Below are 15,804 nucleotides of genomic sequence, written 5' to 3'. Positions count from 1 at the left end.
TCATATGGCAACCTATGATTAAAAAACCCAAAGCCCTGTCGATAACACCAGTCCCGAAGCCACAAATTGACCTGCTGTCTCTTCCTATTAATTTCCTCACTCATAATAGCCACTGATGGGATAGAGGAGAACACAACTTGTGTTCCTGATCCCTTAAGCACCCTTCCCAAGGCTTTAAAATCTCTTTTAATTTATTTTGGGCTCCTTCCTCCCACATCATCACTGCCCACCTGAAATACTAACAGGGGGTAATAATCAGAAAGGTTGACTAGAGTAGGAACTTTGTCCAACACATCCCTGACCCGTGCCCCAGGGAGGCAGCAGACTTCCCTGTGGAGCGGGTCAGGATGACATATTGGTCCCTCTGCCCCCTTCAATAGAGAGTCACCCACAACGATGACCCTTCTGTTTTTCCTTTTGGAGCTAGTTGTGATGCCAGGTCTACGGCGACTTGGTCTTTCTGGCACTTCCTGCCTAAATGTACCACCCTCCTCTCCAACAGCCAGTTCCTCCTGCAAGATTCCATATTGGTTCTGCAGGGGTAACTGGGGAGGTGGGAGGGGGATGGAGGGGATTTGCCTGCTTCGCCTAGCAGGGACCTGTTTCCATTCCCCCTCTTCTCCGAGATCCCCTTCTACTGCCGGGTGAGAAGTGGGGAGGGGGTCCTCTGGTGTGTGTGAGACCTCAACATGTTCCCTTACTCTTAGGGAGTGGGCCTCGACTCCTTAGGGAGTCGATCTCCCTCTCGCACTCCCTGAGAGTCCTCAACCTTTCCACTTCCTCCTTCAGCTCAACCACCAGGCTGAGCAGATCATTCACCTGCTCACATCTGACACAGGTGTTGTCCCCACTCCCCTCCATGGCAAGGGCCAGGCCCCGGCACTCCCTGCAGCCAGAGGCCTGGACACCCACGTGTTTGCGTGGGGCCTCTGTCTGGGTGCCCACAGCTTTCTTAACAATAGCCTTTGACCTAGTTCTAACCATAGCTGGATGCCTGCAAGCAAGAGACAGTGGAAGGGTCAGTTGGAATGAACGTGCTAGTCGTCTGACTACTAAAAGGAATTGAACTTACCTTGTACAATGGCAGAGGCTAGCCTCTGCCCTCCCTGGGGCTCCTTATAAGCTGGCGGTGTGATGAACTGCAGGAGGTGCTGGCTCTGCCCAGTCTCAGTCAGCAGCCTGCCCACCGGCTGTCAGCCCCCAGCACGAGGAGGAGGCTTTGCCCGGCGTCAAAAAAAGCCCCAAAAAGAGCTTTCCGTCAGCCTTTTTAGCTACAGATCCCCTCTCCGAGCGCAGCCTTACCTGCCCTGGAGCCGGTCTCCGTCGCAGTCATTAATTTCACTGAATTTTTTCACTGAATTTTTTTTTTTTAGAGTTGGAAGGGACCGTATAGATCATTTTTATCAAAGACATAGACAGAGGGATTGAGAGCACCATCAGCAAGTTTGCAGATGACACCAAGCTGTGTGGTGTTGTCGATACATCGGAGGGACGGGATGTCATTCAGAGGGACCTGGACAGGCTGGAGAGGTGGGCCCAGATGAACCTCATGAGGTTCAACAAAAGCAAGTGCAGGATTCTGCACCTGGGCCGAAACAATCCTCAGTATAAATACAGACTGGGGGATGAGGTATTAGAAAGCAGCCCTGAGGAAAGGGACTTGGGGGTGCTGATGGACGAGAAGCTGGACATGAGCAGGCAATGTGCTCTCGCAGCCCAAAAGGCCAATCACATCCTGGGCTGCATCAAAAGAAGTGTTGCCAGCAGATCCAGAGAGGTGATTCTGCCACTTTACTCTGCTCTGGCGAGACCTCACCTGGAGTACTGTGTGCAGGTCTGGAGCCCTCAATATAGAAAGGACATGGACCTGATGGAGCGGGTCCAGAGGAGGGCCACCAAAATGATCAGGGGGCTGGAGCACCTCTCCTATGAGGACAGGCTGAGGGAGCTGGGGTTGTTTAGCTTGGAGAAAAGGAGGCTCCGGGGAGACCTCATAGCGGCCTTCCAGTACCTGAGGGGGGCCTACAGGAAGGCTGGGGAGGGTCTGTTTACAAAGGCCTGCAGCGACAGGACGAGGGGCAATGGTTTTAAGCTGGAGAAGGGGAGATTTAGATTGGACATTAGGAAAAAATTCTTTACCATGAGGGTGGTGGAACACTGGAACAGGTTGCCCAGGGAGGTGGTTGAGGCCCCTTCCCTTGAGATATTCAAGGTGAAGCTCGACGAGGCCCTGGGCAACCTGGTCTAGTAGGAGGTGTCCCTGCTGACTGCGGGGAGGTCGGACTAGATGACCTTTGGAGGTCCCTTCCGGCCTGGACCAATCTATGAATCTATGAATCATCTAGTCCAACTCCCCTGCTGAAGCGGGATTGCCTAGAGAATGCTACTCAGGACTGCATCCAGGCGAGTCTTGAAAATCTCCAAAGAAGGAGACTCTACAACCTCCCTGGGCAGCCTGTTCCAGGGCTCTGTCACCCTCACCGTGAAGAAATTCTTTCTCATATTTGAGTGGAACCTCCTATGTTCCAACTTGTACCCGTTGCCCCTTGTCCTGTCACTGGGAACCACTGAAAAGAGTCTGGCTCCCTCCTCCTTCAACCCACCCTTCAGATACTTATAAGCATTGATAAGGTCTCCCCTCAGCCTTCTCTTCTCCAGACTAAAGAGTCCCAGCTCTCTCAGCCTTTCTTCATAAGGGAGATGCTCCAATCCTTGAATCATCTTTGTTGCCCTTCGCTGGACTCTTTCCAGTAGTTCCCTGTCCCTCTTGAATTGGGGAGCCCAGAACTGGATGCAATATTCCAGTTGTGGCCTCACCAGTGCAGAGTGGAGGGGGAGAATGACTTCCCTCGACCTACTGGCCACACTCTTCCCTATGCAGCCCAGGATTCCATTGGCCTTCCTGGCCACAGGAGCACACTGCTTGCTCATTGTCATTTTGCTGTCTACCAGGACCCCCAGATCTTTCTCTTCGGAACTTGGCTCCAGCAGGTCCACGCCTAACCTGTATTGGTGCCTGACATTCTTCTTCCCCAGGTGCAGGATCCTACACTTTTCCTCGTTGAACCTCATGAGGTTCTTCCTTGCCCAGCTCTCCAGCCTGTCCAGGTCTCGCTGGATGGCAGCACGGCCCTCCGGGGTGTCAGCCACCCCACCCAACTTGGTATCATCAAGCAAACTTGCTGAGGATACACTTGGTCCCCTCATCCAGGTCACTGATGAATATGTTGAACAGGACTGGACCAAGTATTGACCCCTGGGGCACACCACTGGTTACAGGCCTCCAGCTTGAACCTGCTCCATTAACCATTACCCTTTGCGTCCTGTCACACAGCCAGTTATCAGTCCACCTCACTGTTCCCTCATCCAGCCCACACTTCCTTAGTTTCCCAATGAGGATGTTATGGGAGACAGTGTCAAAAGCCTTGCTGAAGTCAAGGTAGATGACATCTGCTGCCCTCCCCTCATCCAGCCAACCAGTTACGGCATCATAGAAAGCAATCAGATTGGTCAAACATGATTTACCCTTGGTAAACCCATGTTGCCCACTTCCAATAACCCCCCGCTCTTCAACTTGTTTGGAGATGACATCTAGAATGAGTCTCTCCATTACCTTCCCGGGGACGGAGGTGAGACTAACTGGTCTGTAGTTCCCAGGGTCCTCCTTCTTGCCCTTTTTGAAGACTGAAGTGATGTTGGCCTTCCTCCAGTCTTCAGGCACCTCTCCTGTTCTCCATGACTTTTCAAATATGATAGAGAGTGGCCCAGCGATAACTTCTGCTAGCTCTCTCAGCACTCGTGGGTGTATCCCATCAGGGCCCATGGACTTACGAATGTCCAGTTTGGCCAAGTGGTCCCGAACCTGGTCCTCCTCTACTGGAGGAAAAACTTCCTCTCTCCATATGCTTCCCCCTTGCCTCCAAGGCCAGAGACTCATGAGGGGCAGCCTTGGCAGTGAAGACTGAAGAAAAGAAGGCATTCAGCAACTCTGCTTTCTCCGTGTCTTCCACCACTAGGGTGCCCATGTCATTCATCAGTGGGCCCACATTATCCCTAATCTTCCTTTTACTCTTTACATACCAAAAAAAAACCCTTTTTGTTGTTCTTAACTGTAGTGGCCAAGATGAGCTCAGCTTGAGCCTTGGCCCTTCTAATTTTCCCCCTGCATATCTTCACCGCTTCCTGGTATTTCTCCTTGCCTACCAGGCCCTTTTTCCAAAGATCATAAACCTTCTTTTTGTTCCTGAGCTCCAGCCAAAGCTCTCTATTTAGCCAGGCTGGTCGTCTTCCCTTCCTGCTTGATTTTTGGGACTTGGGTATGGCTCTTTCCTGCCCTTTTAAGAGTGCCTTCTTGAAGTACGACCAGCCTTCCTGGGCACCTTTGCCCTTCAGGACCGCCTCCCAAGGGACGCCACCAACCATGCTCCTGAAGAAGCCAAAGTCCGCCCTTCGGAAGTCCAACGTGGCAGTTTTGCTGGCCCCTTGCCTTGCTTCAGCAAGAATTGAAAATTTTATCATTTCATGATCACTCTGTCCAAGACTACCTCCAACGTTTACATCCCCCACAAGACCTTCTGAATTAACTATCAGCAGGTCCAGTATGGCACTTTCCCTAGTGGGTTCCCTCACCAGCTGTGTTAGGAAGTTGTCTTCCATGCACTCCAAGAATCTCCAGGACTGTTGCCTCTCTGCTGTGTTGTATTTCCAGCAGATATCTGGGAAGTTGAAGTCCCCCATGAGTACAAGGGAGAGTGATCGTGAGGTCTCTGCCAGCTGCTTATAGAATATTTCATCAGTCTTTATATCCTGGTTTGGGGGTCTATAACAAACTCCCACCACAAGGTCTGCCTTATTGGTCTTCCCCTTGATTCTTATCCATAGGCACTCAACACTGTCTTCATGCGTATCGCCAAATTCTAGGCATACAATACTACTCTTAACATAAAGGGCCACCCCACCACCTCCCTTTCCTTTCCTGTCCCTTCTGAAGAGTTGATAGCCATTAATCACAGCATTCCAGTTATGTGAGTCCTCCCACCACATTTCTGTGACGGCAACTAGATCATAGTTTTCTTGCTGTATGATGGCCTCCAGCTCCTCCTGTTTGTTACCCATGCTGCATGCATTCATGTAGATGCACTTCAGCTGGGCTAATCGTCCCACTATTTTTCTGGGAGGGCAGGCACTAATTCCCACCTGTCCATGTGCAGACATTTCTGCAGTTACCATCTTATCACTACTCCTTATGTCTTCACAGCTGCATGTATCTTTCTCTCCCACATCGACTGCTGCAACAGGCTGCAAGGCCTTACTGGCACCTTTACCCACTAGCACACTACTCCTGGGCACCACTTTAGTAACCGTGGTTCCAACCCCATCCCCCTTCAAATCTAGTTTAAAGCTCTCTCAATGAGCCCTGCTAATTCTTGTCCCAGTATCCTTTTTCCCCTTTGCGTTAGGCTTCCCCCACCTGCTGCCAGTATGCCTGGTGAGGTAATCCAAGTGCTGGTGAGGTAATCCAAGAGTGCTTTACAGAAACTTGATAACAAACATTAATGTTTTGGTTTGTGGTTTTTGTTGGGTTTTTTTTTTTTAGATAGATCTAAGTTTCTGTTCAACAACTTCATCTGACCTTTTCTTATTTTCAACACAACTGTCAGACAGGACCTCACAAGAACTGCTCAACATTGCACGTAACTGTATATGTTTTCAATACTGTTCATGTTTAGTACAGCCTTTTAGAAATGCTTGTGAAGTAACACCTATTGACTCTCATTAGAGGTTATACGCTGTATTGAGCATGTAACTTGCAGTAAATAAAGAAGGGTTGAGGATCAAAAGGGAAGTCTACTTGTTATGTTACCCATATAATTTGATGATGCTTACTCCATTGGGGTACACATGAATATACCACAATGATAATATTGTGGTTTTCTTTAACCTCCTCAACTGTTCAAGGCATCAAGTCCCTCAAATGTAGTAAAATCAAAACTGCCTTTCACATACCAAAGAAGCCCACACTTGGACTGAAGTCAGACGAGGAGTCATTTGGTCTTCCAGAGAAGCTAGCCTACAAAGAGAAAAAAGGCACAACATCACGTTAACCCCAGGCCAAGCAGAGTACATAAATTAAAATGCAGCTACTAAGCCTTGAACTTGAAAAAAGTTGCCTTACGCACCTTCTGAAATGCTATCTCTCAGATTCTTCTAATAACTTTAGTTTATTACACTTTAGTATACTAAACGGTATACTGTTTGCATCTGAGTGTCACCAAAACCACACTATAAACAGTTGACTTGAGAAGTAAGTTTATTCTGCCTTCTGTCAGTGATTATGGAGGCATCATGTTACCTTGCCAAACATTTTAAGCCTTGAATATAAGAAACACTTATTGTTCAAAACAATCTTTTAAAAATTTTTCTTTTCCAGTCTTTCAGACTGCATTGTGAATATAAAGCCTGCTTTTATCAGTTTCATAACAGCATTTCTAGGGTTTTACTAGTGGACACAACAGATTACCTTATAAAGAATTATCTGAAATATGTCAGTCCCTGTTCATTTAGTCAATGATTCAGATACTCCATTTGAAACAATTCAGAACAGCAACTAATTTTCACATTTTACCCTTAATGGTCAGGTTTACTTCCAAAGGACGTTTAATTTTCTCCTATTTAACACAAGCCAGACACGTACTAGTAAACCAGAACACCAACTGACTGAGGAACGTCAAATAACTACCTAATCTTTTACTTCAAGACTTGCTTTTTAGCTCTTATTAGAGCTTTCACACTTCCCAGTGTGGCTAGCAACCACTACAGGAAATTAAACCCAAACTGGTAAAATTACTATTCTGGAAGTGTACACTGTAATTTCTTCTTTTTGTAACCTTACTTCTAGCCTTACACTGCATTAGCACAGCTCACTTGGGGTGGGAGCGCAACAGAGTAGAGGCAACTTACAGAAGCATCTTAAACAGAAGATGTGAGAGGAAGCAACAGCTCCATCTATTTCTGGATACATGATAGCTTCCTGAGAACTTGGGAAGGAAGACTGGGAACTATCCAGATCTGGAAATACAGCTGCTACAAATTAAAGAGCTCACAAAAGTATACCACAAACACTGGTACCTGAACAAAACAGCAGCAGCAAACTGCTGGTGGGGAGGAAACCTCTTCAGTAGCAGCAAACTCCTCCTACAGCAGCCTACCATATTTGCAAAAACACACTGTAAATAATATTCAAAGTCCTATCCACAAACCTCGAACAGCTGCACTCCTCACCCTTCCTATGGTAGCTATGCATTTCAGATCATACCGTTTGGGAGCAACATGAAATCCAATATTAACGGAACAATGGAGATAACTGAGAAATCACCCGTGCTCTTTTTGTTGCTGAGGTAAAAGTAACAGCAATTCAGTGACTGCCAGCAGAAAGAGACAGCAAACAGAATAGCTAGAAGAGCAACAGGGAAGTTACAGCTCATGCCTAACCCACAGCCAAGAACTTCCACCAAAAGGCATGGTTCTAGCTAATCCCTAATAATGCAGTTCCACCACTGCCCTTTCACTATTCAAGACAGTAAAAAGGATCATCGAACCAATCTGACTTCCACAAGAAATTGAAGCCTACTAAAACCCCAAAACAAGCAATCTGTTCTCAGTTTATCTTACAACTTCAGAAACACTAAGTCTGATATACATAAATCAACAGGAATGCATTAGAAAGGAAAAAGGGCAGCAACAGGAAATCACCCATTTCAGTATGTACAAAACTTTACTCTAATACCCCTTACCACACCTGATCTGCAATTTTAAGTTTCTACCCTATGTAAATTTTTGCTACTTCCCTTCCAGCCTCTGCTGGTCCACAAGCCTATCCACATAAGTACTCGATTCCTAGCCCATGTATCATGATTAATGAGTTGCTAGTATGTGCCGCTTTTATGCCACATGCTTTTCCAAAAAAGTATGCATCCTCTCACAATCCAATGGAAGGAAGCAGCATTAAGCAACCAGAAGAGGAACACTAATTGGCTACACAGACCATGGCCCAGAAGCCTCCACAGAAATAAGGCACCTCAACATTTTGAGAGACTAGAGTTGCTACTATTTGTTAAGAATACACTGCATTCCCAACACACAAGTTAAGGGCAAGTTCCTCCAGGTGCTTCAGGAACCACAACAACAGGGGACCACAGTCCACCAGCCACCTAGACCACAGGGTGGGGGAAAGGAAGGGGAAGAGAAGTGAACACGCTACAGCCCAACAGCTGCTACCCCATACCTGTTCAAAGCGTGGAGGGATTCGTGATGGCTCATCGCCCACCTCTGCATTCCAGTCCTCTTCGCTCATGCTGGACCCTGCCAGATCTGCTTGTAGGAGATAAAACATATTAGCGGTAATCCCCTACCTGTTCCCAGCAGGTCCCACAGCACCTGTGTATAGGACACCATTGAGCCTACCTATCCCAACATACTCACTGCCCTCATTCACAACCCCAGCTCCATCGGAGGTAGGGGTTCCTTTACGGGAAAGACCGTCCCGCTTCTACGAGACAGGTGCCTAGCCCCAGTCCTACCTCCCTCCTGCCGCTCTGCTGTGAAAGCAAATGGCGCCCCTCACCGAGGCCCTAATACGGCCGCCGCCACGTGCAGTTGCTGGCCCGTCACGTGCCTCGCCCACCCGCCAATAGGAGAGCGGTTGGCCAGTAAGGGGAGGGCTGTGGTGTGCGCCTCGGGCGTTGAGCCGTTAGGGCGGTTGGGGGAGGGCGGTGAGGAATGCTGCTGGCGCCTGAGAAGGGCCGGCGGGGCGCCGGGCGGCCGGGGCCTTTGCCTGGCAGTGGGGGCTTCCTCTGTGGGCGCAAAAGGGCGGGAGGTGGTGCGTGGCATGGCTCCCGGTGGTACGTACCGCTGCCAGGAGCGCTGGGGGCCTCGGCGTGGTCAAGGTGCATGTGGAAGGAAAAGGGAGCTCAGGAAAATGCAGGTTTGAAATATCCGGGCGTATCTGTGCTTTGGTGATGATGCTGCTCAGCTCTCTGAGCGTCTGAGTGTACCTTAATTTCTTCGTGTATGACTGTTAAAAGTGTGGTTTATTTTACAAATATCAACAATAATAATCATTTTACTGCAAACAAAATTTTTAAGCATTAGCATAACAGCTAACAGAACATACCCCTTTCCCAGAATTAAAAAAAAAAGTTAATTAGGTTAATCAGGCTATTTATTTACTTAAAAAAAAAAAACAAAACACCAAACCTGCAGAACAACATCCCCTTCCTAGTGTTATTTGTTATACCAGATGTGGCAGAGAAAAGGAAGAGGGCTAAATTTCTGAGTCAGGAGTTTTATTGATGGTGAAGTGCAGGAGAACATAGATAGGACTTGTATAAGTTTGGCGTATCTATTAAAGATTGCCGCAAGTACTTTTACACTTGTGTTTCTGAGGTGCTGGTGCAGCATACATCTTTTCATGCTGTGAAATAATACAGCCATGCTTATTCTGAAAAACGTAAAGGAAGTACATATAATTTCATACGATAAATACTCATTAACCTGCTCCATCATGTTGAACAGATTTTCCTCATCAGAAAAGTTATTTGAAAAACTCTGTGCCTATTACAAACTTTAATGCCTTTTGTTGCAGAGAAATGATACCACATCTGTAATTTTGTGGTGAACATCTGAATGTCTAGTAGGGGGTTTGGGCAACAATAACGCAAATTCCTGCAGCAGATGCAGGTTATTGGAGAGTGGTCTCTGAAGTAATGCTCTGGTTATTTTCACCTTACTCCTTGTCAGTTAGGCTCTACCCTTTATAGCTGTTAATTTTTCAGGAACATCAGGACAGAACACAGGTTGTGCTCAACTGAGAATGCAAAGCAGCTAAAAAACGTAAGAACCAGCTTCTGTGTCTCATAGTGAGCTTAAAACTGCACCACTAGATGATATATATGAGGCTGTGCTTAGTGCAGGTAACAAAGATAACTCCTTGGAGTCATTAGCTTTCAATAAGTGATCAGTAAGATAAACAATGTCAAAGGATGAAGAACTCGCAGTGGGAGCATCTGTATGGGAAGTGTATAAAGCTATTCACAAGCAGCATCTGGAACTAGCTGGGAGGCTCGCAAGCTAATCTTACCCACTGTGCCAACTCCATAACACACCATTTTACTTTTTGCCTAAACAAGAAAACAGAATAGGCTGCTTCATCAGCCCAAACATCTTCTGTTTTCATTGCATTGGAGCTCTAATTTGGACATCCATAAAGAAAAAGAGCAGTGTGTCTGCTTTCCTGGGAAATTTATGGTTAACGATAGATGTGCTGCTCTGGTACATCAAAGCCTGGTACATTGAGAGCTTTCAAATTGCTCATCCTCCTTTTGACCAACAGGTTACTGTTCCCTCAGCTTTGCCAACTCAGCTTCACATTAGGCACTCAATCGAGGAGATACAGTTTAGATGGTGCAGATTGGTAATCGCTGGTGGGTGATCTCTTAGTTCATTTTAGATAGAATCAGATGTCACAGCTTGTAACTAGTAGATGGACTTCTAAAGTTCTTATTTTTTTCCACTATTCCTTTGATTCTGCTCATTTTAAGACACTTTCTGCTTCTTCCAAATTACTTCCAACTACAACTTTTTTTTTCTTCTTTTTCCTACGGCTGCTAGCAATTAGATATAAACTGTGGTGGCAGCGCATAAGTTGCACAAGGTGTTTGCAGACTACTCTGGAGGTCATTTGTCCAAGCAAGAGTAACCTAGAGACAAAAGAGAACAGAGCAGTATCCAACGTAACACAAATGGTACCTTACATAGTATATTCAAGTGGAACATGGAGATGCAGATCACCAGAGAGACACGTAGAAATATATTACAAAAACTTACAAAAATAACCCCAAGCGAGAGTGTACCCCTCTAGAGTGAGGAAGAAGAAACCAGCAGCATAAACATCATATTCCTCCCAGAGAAGGACTTCCAGATGCTGAAAACTAGCTGTAATGTCCCTTCCTCTCACCACCACCCACGAATGAAACCACCAACCTAAGGACCCAGAGCAGTAATAGAAGGGTGAGCCTACCACCAGGGAAAGGGATAGAAAGCAAGCGCACGCATAAAGAATTGTCGTCTTTCTTTTTGTGTTACAATTAGAGCTGGACTAATAATGATTAGAGTCTTAGGATTTCAGTTAAGCTAACAACAAATTATTGGCTTTACTTACACATAAGGTGTGCTTTCTCTTTGCCAACAAGCAGGACTTTTCATGTAATGCAGTTTCTACTTAAATGCTATCCTCATGTAATATCAGTATTTTTCAGAAAGAAATCTGGAGTAATCTCTAGCAAAATTCAGAACCCACTAAGTTTGTTAGCCATATGACCATGCCTCTGTTTGCAATGATGGGGAAAGTTATTTGTTCTTGCATTGTTCTATAATACCTCAATTTTATGAATTTGTCCGTATTACCGTTACCTTGTATCTGCAAGTATAGAGCAAAGTATGCCTTGAGGCTAAATCAAAATAAGATTCAAAATAGTGTGAGGTGGCAATTTTTTAAAGAGCTGGATTTAATACCTGCTTTGTCTTACAGATGTACCAAGAAGTCCTAAATAAATTTAGGCTGCCGTTTCCTAGACACTGCCCAGGCATGTAGCAAGAGACACTCTTTGCCCAGAAGTTAATGTGTCACCGGAACAGAAAGCCACAACAGAGATCCTGCAGAACAGTGACGGAATACCCTTTTGTGCAGTCAGCTATTGGCAGCATTTTTCATGAGAGAGTAGGAGGAATCTCTGCCCTTCTGTTTGGCTCACTCGCACGTCTCACAATAGAATATTCTTGCTAAGCATAACTCTTTTGAGGACTGTAGGCGGTGACCAAGAATGCAATGAAATACATGTCATCTATCTGCTACAGCAGTAACTATGTCAGTCTTTCATAGTATAGGACACAGAGGACAGGCGTGCAAGAATAAGACTAGCTGCTTCCATGCTGATAAGAATTGATTCTTCGCACATCTTTGCTTTTGTGGGTTTTAGTTTAATTCACTTGCATACCACCAGAATGTGGTTTTAGCAGTGCATTTCAAATCCATGTGGTAGCAGGTGGACAGTCTTCCTGGCTCATCGACCAAATTCGTCAAATGTCCAAGAGCCAGAGTGTACACTTGGATCCCAAGTGTGGCTCAGAGGCAAAAGATGGTACTGAATTTGCTGGGTGACACCGAAGTAAGAGTTTTGGTCTGACTGAGCTTGTGTGCCGCTTAATTTCAGGATGACGGGTGGTGTTCGTCTCTGCTGTCTCGTTTCCTCCCACAGTCTGAAATTCAATTACGCAGCAGTTTTCTTGCAGGAACAGTCCCGGCACTAACCACATGATGTGGTTTGGACTGTGCTTGTACAGAAAGTACAGATTGGGTGTTGTGTCTAGCTTGTTTTGTAATGTTGTTGTCACATGGGGAAGCTCTGCTGTCTTCCTCGCATGCAATTCAGCACTTTTCCCAAACATGAGCTATATCCCTAGGATTTGACTTTAACCAGGGTGTCAGCTACAAGAAGGACATGTTCCTAAATTGATTTAACTAGGACCAAGAATAAAACCCTAGGATTAAGAACAGTGAATTTCTAAAATGTCCTAGCTGGTTGATAGTTGCTGTTGTCCTCTCTGTGTACCTGTCCTTGGATAACTCTCCACAGATGGCGCTTTGCCAGTCGTGCCAAGCGCAGCCCGGCTCGTTTCGGCCAGGATTTGTGCCTGCACTTTGTCACAGCCACACTGACTGCAAAAGCCTGGAGGCAAATGGGCGAGCTGCTTTTTGGTGGTTTTTTTTTTTTCGATTGGCATCAACCATTGCCAGCAAAACTCTTCTTCCTGGCTAGTCCATACCGTAACCCCCGAGGGCTGTACTTCACGGCGGTGAAGCCCGGCGCCTCCACCACGGTGCACTGACCGGCCCAAAGTGAGACTTTGATCGCAGAGACGGGGGAAGGAGGTGACCGCCACACCGCCAACAGTCACGGCGCCGCCCCCAAGCCCAGCGCCGGGGACCGCCCCTCCGCCACCGCCCGCCCGGGGCGCGGGAGAGAGTCGCCCCTTCCCGCCCGCACGGCTCCCTGGGAAGCGTAGTCCTGCGCTCGGCAGCGCCCGGCCGCCTTCCTCAACGGGGCCGCACCCGGGAACTACGCGGCCCGACACGCCCGCCGTCGCCGGCAGCCTCCTTCCGCCGCCCGGCCCCGGGTGTTTCCTGTTGCCGCCGCGGGAGCGGAGCGAGGCGGTGACGCCGCTGCCGCCGCCGCAGGTAGAGGGGTCGCCTCTGTTGGTGCGGCGCCCTCGGGCCCGGCCGGGAGGGGCGGGAGGGGCGGCTCGGCGGGACGGGCCGCGGGGCCCTCGGGGCTGGGGCCGGGAGGTACTCCGCCAGCACCGTGCCGCACCCGCTGTGGCCGCCCGCAGCCCGGCGTGCTCAGCTCCCGCCGAGCTCAGGCGCTGCCTCCCGCCGGGGCGGGCCTCGGGGCGGCCGGCCTGCCGCCAGGGACCGGGGGGGCCGGGGGAGGAGCGGCGGCGGCCTGTTTGGTTCGAGTGTAACGCGTTACGCGGGGAAGCGAACATCAGAGCGTTGTGTGATGTACGGAAACGGCGTGACAGCTTTTCGGGCGATCCAGCAGAAATCAGGGGAAAAGCTGACATCAGTTTTAACGGGTCTGCGCATTCATTAACCTAAAAAAACCCAAAGGCGTTAAAAATCTAAGTTAATCCCTAAGGTGGTAATTTTACGTTCTTAAGTATTTCTTTACAGTTTCCACCCAAAAAAAATCTATATACAAATGATAGATGCTTTATCTGTTGAAAACGAATTATTGTTCCATTTTTTCTTAGTATTATTTACAATTTACTATCTAGCAGCGGCCACATACCCATTGCTTCAGTCTGAGGTACACAGAAGCTCAACAGTGGTTCAGCTTGTATATTCAAGAGTCTTTTTTTTTTTTTCCCCCCACAAAAAGCTAGTAACTTACATTGCTTATACAGTTTTCATCATCTTCAACCAATACAATTGTAGGATAGTATGGACAAGCTAACTGGTGATAAGCTGTCCCAGTTTTTAAGGAGCCCTGAATATACGCTACTACTCTTAGGACCAATATAGCATTCTTCAGTCCCTTCTGATGGAGGGCTCACTGCCCGGAAGGAGGAATCAAGGAACCCTTATGTCCTGCTTTGAAGTCCTTGTTTTTCAGTGTATAGCCTGCTTATTTCTCATAACTTATATGTGGACAGCCTGCAGTTTACTTGAGATTTATGCCTTGAGCTTTACTCATCCATTCACCTGCTCAGGATTTAAGAGAAGGCCAGGTCACACGAAGTAGCGCTTTTGAAAATAATTTTCCTTATTTGATCTGAATACTTTCATTAGTGGATTCTTGCATTTAAGCAATGAGTGTGAGGTGGGGTTTTAGGAGTAGTGACTTTAAATAAGAAATGAAACAAAATGTGTCCATGCTTTAAATTGTCAGGGTTTTATTTGTGTGATGTAGTTGACTGGGAGCTTAAGAACCACTAGAAATCTAAACAAAGAAAAATACTACTGCACATAAGCACAAAAACAGCTTTTGGTGGTAAAATTCCTACCAAAATAATGTAAGACTGCAGTTTTAATTAATCAGGTTGAAAGATAACAAGTTATAGGTGACTAAGTTCTGTGATTGTATATTTTAAGGTGCATGACTTCCAAATTAGGAGTTCTGGCTTTGTCAGTGACGGCTGGTCCGCTGGGTCTCCTACACTGGGAAATTATTACAGAACCACTGCTGACATCTGTGCAGCAACTCCAGCGTTAGTAACGTGGCGCAGAAACAGCTCCAGCTGCTGTTTTTCCAGCACCGAGTCCAACTGCCCTGGTAGCCATGATGTCATGGTAGAGGCTGTGGTGGTAGTGCCCCTCTCTACCTTCCTCCCCCTGCCCTCTATGGAAGGTTCTGTGATAAATAGCAGTCCTACAAACCAGCTAAGCACAGTCTGTGCCCATGGGATGACTAGGATGACTGACTACATGAGCACTGTTTTGTTCCTGCAATGTGGTAAACCTGTTTGGTAACCCTCTAAGGCAGCCTGGGCTGTAACTCTGAATGCTCTGTTAAAATGGGTGTCTCTTCTTAAAGCATTGACACACACATCTGTAGCTCAGCTCTAAACTACCATTGTTAGATTCACAGTGCAAGCAGAATCTAATACCGTTTTGTCATTCAGTAACAGAGAAGACCAGATCACAGCACAGGCACCAGGCTAGAATGAGGTTTCTAAATCTGCTGGGTCCTTGTCTTCACTCCTTGAAACTTTTCAAACTTTGTAGCCAGGGGAGAAAGAGAGAACCTGAAGGCAACGAAAGCAGAAATTCGTGGGGCAAGCCAGTGAGGACTAATGAAGGTCAAGCCTTATTTAGATTACCATCTGAAAGTCATGTGCAGTGTAGCCCAGAGTGGGACTGGGAAAAGTATCTTGAGTACCTCTAGGTATTGCTTCACAGTGTATGACCAGCAGCAGAAAACCTGGATTATTAAATTCTCATCCACTTGTTCCCTTTTGCTGCTCTTCTGATGTAGTGCTTCAGATGTTTGTAGGAGAATTACAAGTAGGGCAAGAGGACATACAAAGAGAGCTTCACCACAGGCAACCAGTGAAATTATATCCTGAAAAGAAAAGGGACAATAGGATTCAAAGTCTATGCAGACTTTTGAAGGATACCTCAACATTAATGGTGTTTGAACATGTAGGTGATTAGATATTAATGATGGTTAGGACTGTGTTGATAGC

The 15,804-nt window shown here is 46.9% G+C and overlaps 1 protein-coding gene across 1 annotated transcript in view; it reads right to left on the bottom strand.

The window, feature by feature from the left end:
- The window catches only part of DDX4 (DEAD-box helicase 4), a 46,114-nt gene extending 31,207 nt beyond the window's left edge, over positions 1-14,907 (bottom strand). The window contains exons 1-4 of the mRNA XM_074166321.1: positions 14,797-14,907; positions 12,669-13,710; positions 8,285-8,370; positions 6,007-6,070 (exon numbers count right to left, since the gene is read on the bottom strand). Of these exons, the coding sequence (XP_074022422.1) occupies positions 6,007-6,070; positions 8,285-8,370; positions 12,669-13,710; positions 14,797-14,907 (1,303 nt within the window). The remainder of the gene's footprint in view (positions 1-6,006; positions 6,071-8,284; positions 8,371-12,668; positions 13,711-14,796) is intronic.
- Positions 14,908-15,804: the final 897 nt, after the last annotated feature.

Source organism: Numenius arquata, chromosome Z (assembly GCF_964106895.1).
Source record: "Numenius arquata chromosome Z, bNumArq3.hap1.1, whole genome shotgun sequence".
NCBI lineage: Eukaryota > Metazoa > Chordata > Aves > Charadriiformes > Scolopacidae > Numenius > Numenius arquata.
The sequence above is the reverse complement of the archived record's forward strand: the minus strand, read 5'-3'. Positions and strand labels throughout refer to the sequence as shown.